This window comes from Rana temporaria, chromosome 6, assembly GCF_905171775.1.
Source record: "Rana temporaria chromosome 6, aRanTem1.1, whole genome shotgun sequence".
Classification (NCBI taxonomy): Eukaryota; Metazoa; Chordata; class Amphibia; order Anura; family Ranidae; genus Rana; species Rana temporaria.
In genome coordinates this window covers 208,103,868-208,116,922 of record NC_053494.1, presented here as the reverse complement: position 1 = coordinate 208,116,922, position 13,055 = coordinate 208,103,868, and the positions used below count along the sequence as shown (strand labels likewise).

The 13,055-nt window shown below is 46.4% G+C and overlaps 1 protein-coding gene across 2 annotated transcripts in view; it reads left to right on the top strand.

Annotated features, from left to right (window-relative positions):
* VIL1 (villin 1) overlaps positions 1–13,055 on the top strand; it is an 81,577-nt gene that overhangs the window by 38,649 nt on the left and 29,873 nt on the right. For both annotated transcript variants that reach the window (XM_040358185.1, XM_040358186.1), the window contains exons 7-10: positions 3,277–3,485; positions 5,012–5,090; positions 9,500–9,598; positions 12,443–12,596. In XM_040358185.1, coding sequence (XP_040214119.1) covers positions 3,277–3,485; positions 5,012–5,090; positions 9,500–9,598; positions 12,443–12,596 — 541 coding nt within the window. The remainder of the gene's footprint in view (positions 1–3,276; positions 3,486–5,011; positions 5,091–9,499; positions 9,599–12,442; positions 12,597–13,055) is intronic.

Genomic DNA, 13,055 nt, shown 5'->3' with positions numbered 1-13,055 from the left:
CTCGGGAAAAGTAGTCTGTTGAGCCGCGCACAGGCAGAGCAGTACACAGGTGCTCTCCTTACAATTCTCATTAAGCCATGGGACCTGACAGTATGACCTCTCTGAGCCTGCCCCCCTCCCCCGACCAATGTAGCTGGAGAGCAGAGAGCAGGGAGCAGGAAGTAATGAGTCAGGTGGAGGATTGCGAAAATTACCACTCCGGGTGTCCCAGGTAGGCAGTGCAGCGCTCACTGAAAGTTGCCCTGACATGAGCGGCAGCCTTCTAGTTTGTGCAGTTTTCTTCTCCTTGTGCTCTATGTAAGTGTCCAACAGTTTAGCCTGAGCAGACTGGTCTCAATGTGTGCTGTGCGCTGTCAGTGTGCGCTGTGCTATGGTGTCAATGGCTGTGCAGTTGTGTGGATCTCGGTGCTGGATTGTACTCCCCCCCCCGCTGTGCTGCAGCTCCTCTCCTCACTGCCAGCCTGAATAAAAGGGGGAAGTGGGGACATGCAAGCGTGGAGCCGCACACACAGGCTCCTGATGATGAGATGAATAGGAGAGGGAGAGAGAGGATGGATGGATGGGAGTTGCAGAGGAGACAGCAATTGAATGGGGAAGAGATCCAGTTCTAGTGCCCTGTCCCTCTGGTCTGCCCCCAGTGCCCTGTCCCTCTGGTCTGCCCCCAGTGCCCTGTCCCTCTGGTCTGCCCCCAGTGCCCTGTCCCTCTGGTCTGCCCCCAGTGCCCTGTCCCTATGGTCTGCCCCCAGTGCCCTGTCCCTATGGTCTGCCCCCAGTGCCCTGTCCCTATGGTCTGCCCCCAGTGCCCTGTCCCATTTTGTTAAAGTTGTTTTTGGTAATATTTCATTGTGTAACTTGATTCTGCATAAAACATTTAACAGTGTCATTCCATGAGATAATCTACGAGGGCGCGTTTAGGGGCGCAATTAGGCGCAGGGCAGTGTATGAATTAGGTGGGGCAACTGGTGGCGAGTAACTCTTGAGGCCTGGCTAGTAGCTCAGGGCTTGAAATTCTGAGCCCTGATCTATTTGTCATGAAATGGTTTGCACTGTGTTGTTCTGCCTCCTTGTAATGTCCTCCAGGAGCTCCCAAATCTCTCCTTTTCCCCTTCACGTGGTTGTGGTCATGTGTACTGCTCTATGCACACTACAAATCCCATAGTCCACCATAGGTCATCTGATCTTAGGAGCGAGCAAGAAAGGGTGGCTACCAGGGGTGGACTGACAACTTATGGGGCCCCCGGGCAATAGGAGACTATGGGGCCCCCAGGCAATAGATTATGGGGCCACACAGTATACACACACACACACACACACATACAGTATACACACACAGACACACAATATACACACACAGTATACACACACACAGACAGGGGTGGACTGACAACTTATGGGGCCCCCGGGCAATAAGAGATTATGGGGCCCCCAGGCAATAGATTATGGGGCCACACAGTATACACACACACACACACACACATACAGTATACACACACAGACACACAATATACACACACAGTATACACACACACAGACAGGGGTGGACTGACAACTTATGGGGCCCCCGGGCAATAGGAGATTATGGGGCCCCCAGGCAATAGATTATGGGGCCACACAGTATACACACACACACATACAGTATACACACACAGACACACAATATACACACACAGTATACACACACACATACACACACTGAAAAGGTACTGGAGAGGCGGGGCAGCTATAATCTTGGGATTTAAAAAAAAACACAGATGTTTACATACTGTCCCTGATTTTACTGAGGCTGGCAACCCTGATGGGGCCCCCTAGTGACATGGGGACAAATGGTCAGTCTGCCCCTGGTGGCTACTGTTTTGCTTTGTCTTTTAAGGTTACTTTGCGGTAAAGCAAGGGTGCATAGACCTCTGTAGTCTATTAATACTTTTACTAAACAAAAGAAAAATGCTGCACATACAATTGCAGGAAAAACAATTCACTTGCATACAAAGTATCACAAAGTATGCACACAATATACACATGCACAAGCTATCTACCCTTCCCAGCGAATTAGCAAGGATGCAAGAATCCTTCTTGCATATATCAATATGCAAGAAGGATACACTAAAAGTTACTTATAGTGGAACTTTACACACAAGGCGAAGTTCTGCTTTTTTGCATCCCTCTCCACTGCCAGATTTGGTACTTTTTGAGGGGGAGGGGGGAACAGGTACCTGGTTTTGACCTTGGAGACCATGTGTCAAAGCACCCTGCATGAAGATTCGGGGCCGGACACATGGATTAGAGGGGCAGCGCCCCTGTGCCCCTAATGGACAGGCCACCACTGGTGAAATATTCTCGTCAATGATTCAGTTGGATCATAACACATTAAAAACATATTAATATGGGTCACGAGCTGGTTATATACAGATAGCAATACAACAATGTACAGTGGGTACACAATTGGCAAAAATCATATATGGGATCAGGTACATGGTTGTAATATAGAAATTGCATCCTAAAAGCTTGACGTGTTTCATGCAGTGTACTCGACTTCCTCAGGAGCAGGTGTAATATGGGTAAATATCTGCTCTAAACGCAACATGCAGTGTTATGGACAACGGGCTGCTAGGGGACTGGAACCGTGGGAGTTTGGTCCGTGACTGCCAAGGTGCAAAAGAGGACCTCACAGAAGGTGCAGATCTCCATTGCGTAGTCACTGGTGACAAAAGTAGCAATCTCAAGGGGTTTTCCTAATGCATAATCCAGGTTGCAGTAAAAAATGCCCTAGAGCAGGGGTCTCCAAACTTTTCAAACAAAGGGCCACTTTATTGTCCTTCAGACTTTAGGAGGGCCGGATTGTGGCCAGCAGGGACAGGAAATGTCACGGGCCCAGCATCAGTGAGAATAAATATGGCCTCAAGTTTGGTGGTCAATAGGAGGAGGAGTTTCCCCCCCATTAGTAGGAGGAATAGTATCCCATCATTGGTATCAGTGTAAGATTCAGTGTCCCATTGTTGGTGTCAGTGGGAGGATTAGTGCCTCATATCAGTGGGATGAATAGTGCCCCAAGGGCCGGATAAAGGCTATCAAAGGGCCACATATGGCCCTCGGGCTGCAGTTTGGAGACCCCCTGCCCTAGAGGGTTGAAAAGGGAAGCAAACAAAAATCTTGACTTGTACACAATCTTTACATATACAACCTTCACTGGGTTTATGTACTGTATATGTAGAGGTTTACACAAATTTTAAAATCTTGTACTTTATAGACATTATAAAAAAAAAGTTGAATTAATTTCAGGGGATGAACCTGGCAAAAGACATCCGCGACCGGGAGCGCGGTGGACGTACTCACGTTTATGTGGTGGAAGGAGAGGATGAAGAAGCAACACCTAAGCTGATGCAAATCCTGGAAAATGAACAAGTATTAGGACAGAAAAAGTCGATTAAACCTCCCATAGCTGATGATGTGGTGGACTCTGTCGCCAAGTCCTCTCTCAAGTTATATCAGTAAGTGGGCACAGGAAAATTCAGAAAAGTAAAATAATGGCTTCCAAGCACTAAATTAGGAGAAGTAGCTGTTATACATTTGCTCAGCTGATGATCTGCCAGGTCTTCTGGTGCAATCTGGTTTTTCCATTCAGATATCCCCTGAAGAAGTAAGTACCCCCTTCTCCATCAACTGAAGTGGTAACAGGGTCATATGGACCCCTTTTTGGGTCACTTCCACATGTCTAAGAGTGGCCAGGTCTTGTGGTGCAATCTGGTTTTGCCAGGTCTTCTGGTGCAATCTGGTTTTCTCATTCAAAAAACCCCTGAAGAAGTCAGTCCCCCTTTCCCCATCAACTGAAGTGGTAACAGGGTCATATGGACCCCTTCTTGGGTAACTTCCATGTCTAAGAAAAAAACACCAATAAAAAAATTAAATTAACACAATCGATGCCAATCAGTGCCCACAAATCGGCACTGACTGGCAACATGGCTGAAATCATGCCCAGCAATGCCATCAGTGCCACCCCTCAGTGTCCATCAGTGCCACCCAGTGTCCATCAGTGCCACCTCTTAGTGCCCATCCATGCCCAGTGCCCACCTATCAGTGCCCATCTGTGCCACCCATAAGTACCCATCAGTGCCACCCATAAGTGCCACCCATGAGTGCCCATCAGTGCTGCCAAAGAATGCCCAGTGCCGCCTATGAGTGCCCATCAGTGCCGCCTATAAGTGCCCATCAGTGCAGCATACCAGCGCCGCCCATCAGTGCCAACTCATCGGTGCCCATCAGTGCCGCCATATCAGTGCCCATAATTGAAGAAGAAAACTTACTTATTTACAAAATAAATTAACAGAAAAAAAGAAAAACTTAATTTTTTTCAAAAATGTCGGTCTTTTTTTAGTTGTTGCGCAAAAGATAAAAATCGCAGAGGTGATCAAATACCACCAAAAGAAAGCTCTATTTGTGGGAACAAAATGATAACAATTTCATTTGGGTACAGTGTAGCATGACCGCACAATTGTCATTCAAATTGCGACAGTGCTGAAAGCTGAAAATTGGCTTGGGCGGGAAGGTGCATAAGTGACTGGTATGGAAGTGGTTAAGAGGGGCCTTCCCCCTGCCAGCCCATTTTGCTGGGGATTGGCTGGGACCCTCCTTAATATTCCAGGCAGTTCCTCCTAACCTTCTTCTGGAAGCTTCTCCAAGGTTCCAGCAAGTAGGGGGGAGGCACCAGAGATGCTGCCCGATGAGTCATCCAGCCTCCCCTGATCACTCAACCTAACCCAGATTAAACACAGACCTGACTGGCAGCCAAGCCTAACAATTTACCTACACTACAGAAAAACCTATGTACACTTCTAGCACACTAGAGGGTGCTACATTTACATGTGTCGAGAAAGCCCTGGAAGACGGGAATCAGATCTGAACCCCTTGTTTTCCAGCATTATTGTACAGAACATTTTTCTGTACTCAATATGACTCCGCAGAATTGTAAATTTGAAGTTTGTATTTACTAAAATGCCTGATTTTCTTTTGTACACAGGGTATCCGATCAGAACGGGAACCTGATGGTCCAGGAAGTGGCTACTCAGCCTTTGACTAAAGACTTGTTGGGTCATGAAGTAAGTCCAGCTGTCCTGAAGAGCACACATACATGATAGCAGACGTCCTCCATACAACAAGTAGACCCCCCGTCCCGCGACAATTTAAAATCCCAATAGCTTAAATGACATGGATCCTAAAGTTATATTAACCACTTCAGCCCCGGACCATTTGGGTGGTCAAAGACCAGGCCACTTTTTGCGATTCGGCACTGCAACGCTTTAACTGACAATTGCGCGGTCGTGCGATGTGGCTCCCAAACAAAATTGACGTCCTTTTCCCCCCACAAATAGAGCTTTCTTTTGGTGGTATTTGATCACCTCTGCGGTTTTTATTTCTTGCGCTATAAACAAAAATAGAGCGACAATTTTGAAAAGAAAACAATGGCCCAGATTCAAAGAGATTTGCTCTTTTTTTGCGGAGGCACAGGGCAACAATTTTGCCCTGCGCCCCCGCAAATTTGCGCCGCTGCCCTCGATTCACGGAGCAGTAGGGGGCGGGAATCATTTAAATTAGGCGCGCTCCTGCGCCGAGCGTAGAGCGCATGCTCCGTCGGGAATTTTTCCCGACATGCATTGCGGCAAATGACGTCGCAAGGACGTCATTTGCTTCTAAGTGAACGTGAATGGCGTCCAGCGCCATTGACGAATCACTTACGCAAACAACGTAAAATTTGAACGTCGCGACGCGGGAAGGGCGGGTATACTTTAGCATTGGCTGCCCCTACTATTAGAAGGGGCAGCCTTACGCTAAAGACGCCGTACGGAAACTCCGTACCTTGCGTACGCAGGGCTCGCGCAACTTTGTGAATCAGTGTTAGTATGCAATTTGCATACTATACGCTGATCACAATGGGAGCGCCCCCTAGGGGTCAACGCAAGAATGCAGCCTAAAATCAGCGTGGCATAAGAGCCTTATGCCACGCAGATTGTAGGCTGCAGTCGGCGTTACGATGTTCCTGAATCAGGAGCATTTGTAACGCCGGAGCAAGTAAGCAATTGCGCTGCGTAACCTATGGTTACGCAGGCGCAATTGCTTACTGAATCTGGGCCAATATTTTTTACTTTTACCTAACCGTTTAAGAACCACTATACTATGGCATACTATACTGCGGCAGGGCGGCCCTCCTGTGTGAAATCACGTACCTGTACGTGATTTCGTGCATGGGGTCTGGGGCGTACGCACGCGCCACCGGCGACCCTATCCCGCAGCGGGAGACAATCAGTGGGTCTGGTTCGTTCTGAGAAGAGGCAGAATAGTCAACAAGGCCAATCTGCCAGAGGTGGAATTGGAGATGTAGTGTTTCTAAGCAGAAACACGGATCACTGTTTTCCCACAGTAAAACCACCTCCCCCACAGTTAGAAAGCACCCCCTAGGGACACATTTAACCCTTTGATTGCCCCTGATGTTAACTCCTTCCTAGCCAGTGTCAATTGTACAGTGACAGTGCATTTTTTTTTAGAACTGATCACTGTATTGGTGTCACTGGTCCCCAAAAAGTGTCAGTAATGCCCTGTACACACGATCGGTTCGTCTGATGAAACCGACCCGATCGCGTGTGGGCCCCATCGTTTTTTTTCCCATCGGTGAAAAAAAATAGAACCTGTTTTAAAATTCTCTGATGGTTAAAAAAACGATAGAAAAAAATGAGGGGATCCATCGATCAAAAATCCACGCATGCTCAGAATCAAGTCGACGCATGCTCGGAAGCATTGAACTTCATTTTTCTCTGCACGTCGTTGTGTTTTACGTCACCGCGTTCTGACACGATCGGATTTTTAACTGATGGTGTGTAGGCAAGACTGATGAAAGTCAGCTTTATCGGATAGCTGATGAAAAAATCCATCGGTCCGTTTTCATTGGATGAACCGATCGTGTGTACAGGGCATAAGTGTCTGATTTGTCCGCTGCAATGACACAGTCCCGCTAAAAATCACTGATCGCCACCCTTACTAGTAAAAAATAAAAATGACATAAATATATACCACAGTTTGTAGACACTATGGCCCGGATTCAGAAAGAACTTACACCGACGTATCTACTGATACGCCGCGTAAGTCCACGGATGCGCCGTCGTATCTCTGCACCTTATTCAGCAAATAAGATACGCCTGAATTTTGGCTTCATACGACCGACGTAAGTCTCCTACGCCGTCGTATCTTGGGCGCATATTTACACTGGCCGCAAGGGGCGCTTCCATTGATTTACGTGTCGAATATGTAAATGACCTAGATACGCCGATTCACGAACGTACTTACGCCCGTCGCAGTAGTCTACGCCGTTTACGTAAGGTGTAAAGTTATTCCACCTAAAGCAGGGGTAAGTCATGTTAGGGTATGGACCAGGGAACAGCCGTCGTGTTTTATGTTGTTTACGTAAGTCGTACGTGAATGGGGCTGGGCGTAGGTTACGTTCACGTCGTAGGCATTGAGCCGTTGTATCTTAGGGAGTATATGCAACGTGATTGTGAGAATGCGCGCGCATCCGCCGTTCGTTCGGCCCTTCATTTACATGGGGTCACGCTTCATTATAATAGATCACGCCCACTACCTTCCTACTTTGAATTAGGCGTGCTTACGCCGGCCAATTTACATTACGCCGGCGCAAGTTTGGAAGCGAGTGCTTTGTGAATACAGTTCTTGCCTTACTGATTTACGTCGGCGTAGCACATCTCATATGCGCTACGCCGCTATGTGGTCTAAAGATGGGCCGCTGTACGTGAATCCGGGCCTATATCTTTTGGGCAAACCAATCAATATAAAACTTATTGGGATTTCTTTTTACCAAAAATAGACAACACTCGCAAACTGAGTCAGGATTTAAAAAAAACTATTGCTCGAATTGCGAAGCGCTCGTTAACCGCGTTACTCGCAATCCGAGGTTCCCACTGTATATGCGTAATGCGGCGCAGAGGTGCCACCCTATAGCAGTAAAACTGCTATAAGACGGACCTTAAATGGTTAAAGCATGATCACATCACAAACAAGAGAGTGCAACGTTTCAGAGTCCTGCTCCACATTATTATTAATATTAGTTAGGTACTTATATAGCGCCGTCAATTTACGCAGCGCTTTACATATACAATGTACATTCACATCACATGCCTGATGAAGGGGTCCTGCGTGACTCCAAAGCGTTGCATGCTTAACCACTTCTCCACCGAGGACGTCATATGACATGCGGTGCAGTGATATCTGAATGATGCCTGCACTCCTGCTGCCATTCGGTGCTTCTCCCGGCCCTCCCGTGCCATCAGGCACCCGGAGAATGAATCGGCCGTCACCGGCTCACGATGATAGAGATTTCCGGTGACCAGATGGTCACCAGTCATCTCTATGACTGTCGGAGGCCCGGGCGCGACGTTGTGACGTCACTCCCGGGTACACGTAAGTAAACAAAGCCTCAATCGCGGCTGTCAGCATGAGATCGGTGAATTTTTTTTCACAATCTCATACGTTCCAGCCTGGAGGAGGGATGTGGGGTCTCATTGACCCCGCATCTCTCCATAAAGAGGACCTGTCACACACCATTCCTATTACAAGGGATGTTTACATTCCTTGTAATAGGAATAAAAGTGATCAAAAAAATTAAAATGTAAAACAAAGTGTAAAAAGAAAAAAATTAAGTAAAAAAAGAAAAAAAATCTTTAAAAAAACCCTGTCCCCGGTAGCTCGCGCGCAGAAGCGAACGCGCATGTAAGTCCCGCCCACATATGTAAACGCCATTCAAACCCCACGTGAGGTATCGCCGCGTGCGTTGGAGCGCGTGCAACAATTCTAGCACTAGACCTTCTGTGTAACTCGAAAATAGTAACCTGTAAAAAAAAATTGAAGCGTCGCCTATGGAGATTTTTAAGTACCAAAGTTTGGCGCTATTCCATGAGTGTGCGCAATTTTAAAGCGTGACAAGTTAGGTATCTATTTACTCGGTGTAACATCATCTTTCACATTATACAAAAAAATTGGGCTAACTTTACTGTTTTGTTATTTTTCCCCAAAAAAGGCATTTGGAAAATTATTGCGCAAATACCGTGCGAGATAAAAAGTTGCAATGACCGCCATTGTATTCCCTAGGGTGTCTGCTAAAAAATATATATATAATGTTTGGGGGTTCTGATTCATTTTCTAGCAAAAAAATTATGATTTTTACATGAAGGAGAGAAGTGCCAGAATAGGCCCGGTGGAGAAGTGGTTAAATAAAAAATCTATTGATCACCCATGCAATGCAATTCAGGTGCAGGAAAAAAAAAAGGGTCCTGCACCGCAAAGACACAGCGTGTGATGTGCACAGGAATGTGGTGCGATTCCTGTGCAAAATCCCATGCAGTGTTTTCTATGCACCAGTGTTAGCCTAGGCTCAAACATCATATTGTCAAGTTACAAATGGGTTTGCAATGTAAGTAAATGACTCCTATCTTGTCTTGGGCAGGACTGTTATATCTTGGATCAAGGAGGAATAAAGGTCTTTGTGTGGAAAGGAAAAAACGCTTCAAAAGAGGAGAGATCGCAAGCCATGCCACGTGCCATGGTGAGTAGAGAATGTCCGTCATCATCTACCAAAATCACCTTGATGAGGGCATTAGGTTTGAGCTTGATTTCTTTTCTATTGCTTTATTTTCTATTCTATTTTTTTTTCTATTCAATTCTATTCTTTTCTATGGTTTTTTTTCTATTCGGAAATTCAAGTTCGAAAACTATTCGAATCGAATTTGAAAACGTTTAGAATTTGATTCGCTTTGGATTAAAATTTTGTCCTAAATTGCGTTATTTTATTTCAGACTCTACTATTATTATTGTAATTTGAAAATGTGGATGTATAGAAAAATGTGTCCAAATTTGTATACCAGGGGCTTCATGAGCAAAGAGCTGTGGCTGATTGATCTCCCGCCTAATGATACCTACAAAATGATGCCACTATTTCTACCACCAAATACCAGTGTGAAAGCGTCCTTCTCCCACTGACTACAAGTCTATGGGTGTCCTCCCACTGGGCGCCAGCCTAAGGGGGCTTCTCCAGCCTTTTATTCATTATTATAACTAAAAATAACTGAGAATGTTAATGTACCCTGTCTGTAGATGATAGATTTTTTAGAAGGGATTCCCTGAGACCAGTGGCGGTGCGTCCATAAAGGGGGCATGGGCGCGACCCCCTCTCTCCTGCCATCTGTCTATCACCATTGATAGATTCATGCATTGCATTGCCTTGCATTGCATGAATCTATCTATGGTCGCCGCTGCCACCCCCTATTCATGTGCCCGACCCCTTTCTGGGTGCCGGGCACCTGAATTACAGCGGCGGGGTATTTTTTGGAAGCGGCAGTTTATGGGCATAGTAGCGGCAATTGATGGGCACACTGGCAGCAATTGATGGGTACAGTAGCTGCGTTTGATGGCACAGTGGCAGCAATTTATGGGTGCAGTGGCTGCGTTTGATGGGCACAGTGGCTACATTTGATGGCACAGTGGCTGCGTTTGATGGGCACAGTGATAGCAGTTTATGGGTACAGTGGCTGCATTTGATGGCACAGTGGCAGCAATTTATGGGTACAGTGGCTGCGTTTGATGGGCACAGTGGCTGCATTTGATGGCACAGTGGCTGCGTTTGATGGGCACAGTGGTAGCAGTTTATGGGTACAGTAGCTGCATTTGATGGCACAGTGCCAGCAATTTATGGGTACAGTGGCTGCGTTTGATGGGCACAGGGGCTGCATTTGATGGCACAGTGACAGCAATTTATGGGTACAGTGGCTGCGTTTGATGGGCACAGTGGTAGCAGTTTATGGGTACAGTAGCTGCATTTGATGGCACAGTGCCAGCAATTTATGGGTACAGTGGCTGCGTTTGATGGGCACAGGGGCTGCATTTGATGGCACAGTGCCAGCAATTTATGGGCACAGTGGCTGCATTTGATGGGCACAGTGGCTGCATTTGATGGCACAGTGGCTGCGTTTGAAGGGCACTCTGGTAGCAGTTTATGGGTACAGTAGCTGCATTTGATGGCACAGTGCCAGCAATTTATGGGTACAGTGGCTGCATTTGATGGGCACAGGGGCTGCATTTGATGATGCAGTGGGGGTAATTGATGGCACAGTGGCTGTGTTTGATGGGCACAGGGGCTGCATTTGATGACACAGTGACTGCATTTGATGGCACAGTGGGCGCAATTGATGGGCACAGTGGGGGAAATTGATGGGCACAGAGGCAGCAATTTATGGGTACAGTGGCTGCGTTTGATGGCACAATAGCTGCGTTTGTTGGCACAGTGGATGCATTTGATGGCACAGTAGCTGCGTTTGATGGCACAGTGGCAGCAATTTATGGGTACAGTGGCTGCGTTTGATGGCACAGTGCCAGCAATTTATGGGTACAGTGGCTGCGTTTGATGGGCACAGGGGCTGTAATTGATGGCACAGTAACTGCATAAACAGTCATGTTTATGCCTAAAGCTAGACCAAAAGACGTCTTCAAACAGTAATATTTATCATACTCAACCAACCATGGTAGTAGCTGCCCTATAAAGTCTTCACTGTCATAATCAGTTGCTGTTTTATATACTATATTACCAAAAGTATTGGGACACCTGCCTTTACACGCACATGAACTATAATGGCATCCCAGTCTTAGTCCGTAGGGTTCAATATTGAGTTGGCCGCGCCCTTTGCAGCTATTACAGCTTCAACTCTTCTGGGAAGGCCGTCCACAAGGTTTAGGAGTGTGTCTATGGGAATGTTTGACTATTATTCCAGAAGTGCATTTGTGAGGCCAGGCACTGATGTTTTAGAAGACCTGGCAATGTCTTTATGGACCTTGCTTTGTACACTGGTGCGCAGTCATGTTGGAACAGGAATGGGCCGTCCCCAAACTGTTCCCACAAAGTTGGGAGCATGAAATTGTCCAAAATATCTTGGTATGATGACGCCTTAAGTGTTCCCTTCACTGGAACTAAGGGGCCAAGCCCATCCCCTGAAAAACAACCAAATACCCTAATCTCCCCTCCACCAAATGATTTGGACCAGTGCACAAAGAAAGGTCCATAAAGACATGGATGAGCGAGTTTGGGGTGGAGGAACTTGACTGGCCGGCACAGAGTCAACCTCAACCTCATAGGGCAGCTACTACCATGGTTGGTTGAGTATGATAAATATTACTGTTTGAAGATGTCTTTTGGTCTAGCTTTAGACATAAACATGACCCCATGGGTCCCCTGGACTTCCATATTCATGCTGTGGAGTAGGAAGTAAGACACCTTGCTTAGCAGATGGGATTGGTTTGAGGTCCAATCGCTTTTTATTCTGGAATCTCTTGACTTCAATAGATATGTCTATTTTCCTACTAAAACCAACAGAGAAGGCAATATTTGTTTTCTTCACAGAATTATATCAAAGCGAAGAACTACCCCAATTCCACCAACGTGGCGTTAGAAAATGACGGCTCCGAGTCCGCTGTGTTCAAGCAACTCTTCCAAAAGTGGCCTACAAAAAACGAGACTGTCGGTGTGGGGAAGACACATACTCTTGGTAAAATAGGTAAGTAGAACATCAATTAGGTTGCCACCTGTCTGGGACTCGCTAGGACAGTCCGGGTTTTGAATCGTGTGTCTGGGTTTCAGTCCACCGGAAACCCAGACACATTATCATACCTCCCAACTGTCCCTGATTTGGAGCAATGTCCCTCATTCCTCCTCATTTGTCCCTCATTTTGGTCTAATCTATAAAGTTGTATATAAAATGCACTTTGTATCTTTCAAAAACTGTTTCTCAGAGCTAAACCTTTCATCCAAATTATAAATTGCTGCATTCTTAAATTTGAAAAGCCAATATAAAGGAATAGTATTGGTAAACAAAAGCCCTTGTGGATTTAATTAACCTTTTTTTTGGTTAATTCTCCTTTAAGGGGGTGTGGCAGGAGGCGTGTCCTATGCCTACATACATTTGCTAGTAGGTGTCCCTCATTCCCATTTCAAAATGTTGGGAGGTATGCATTAT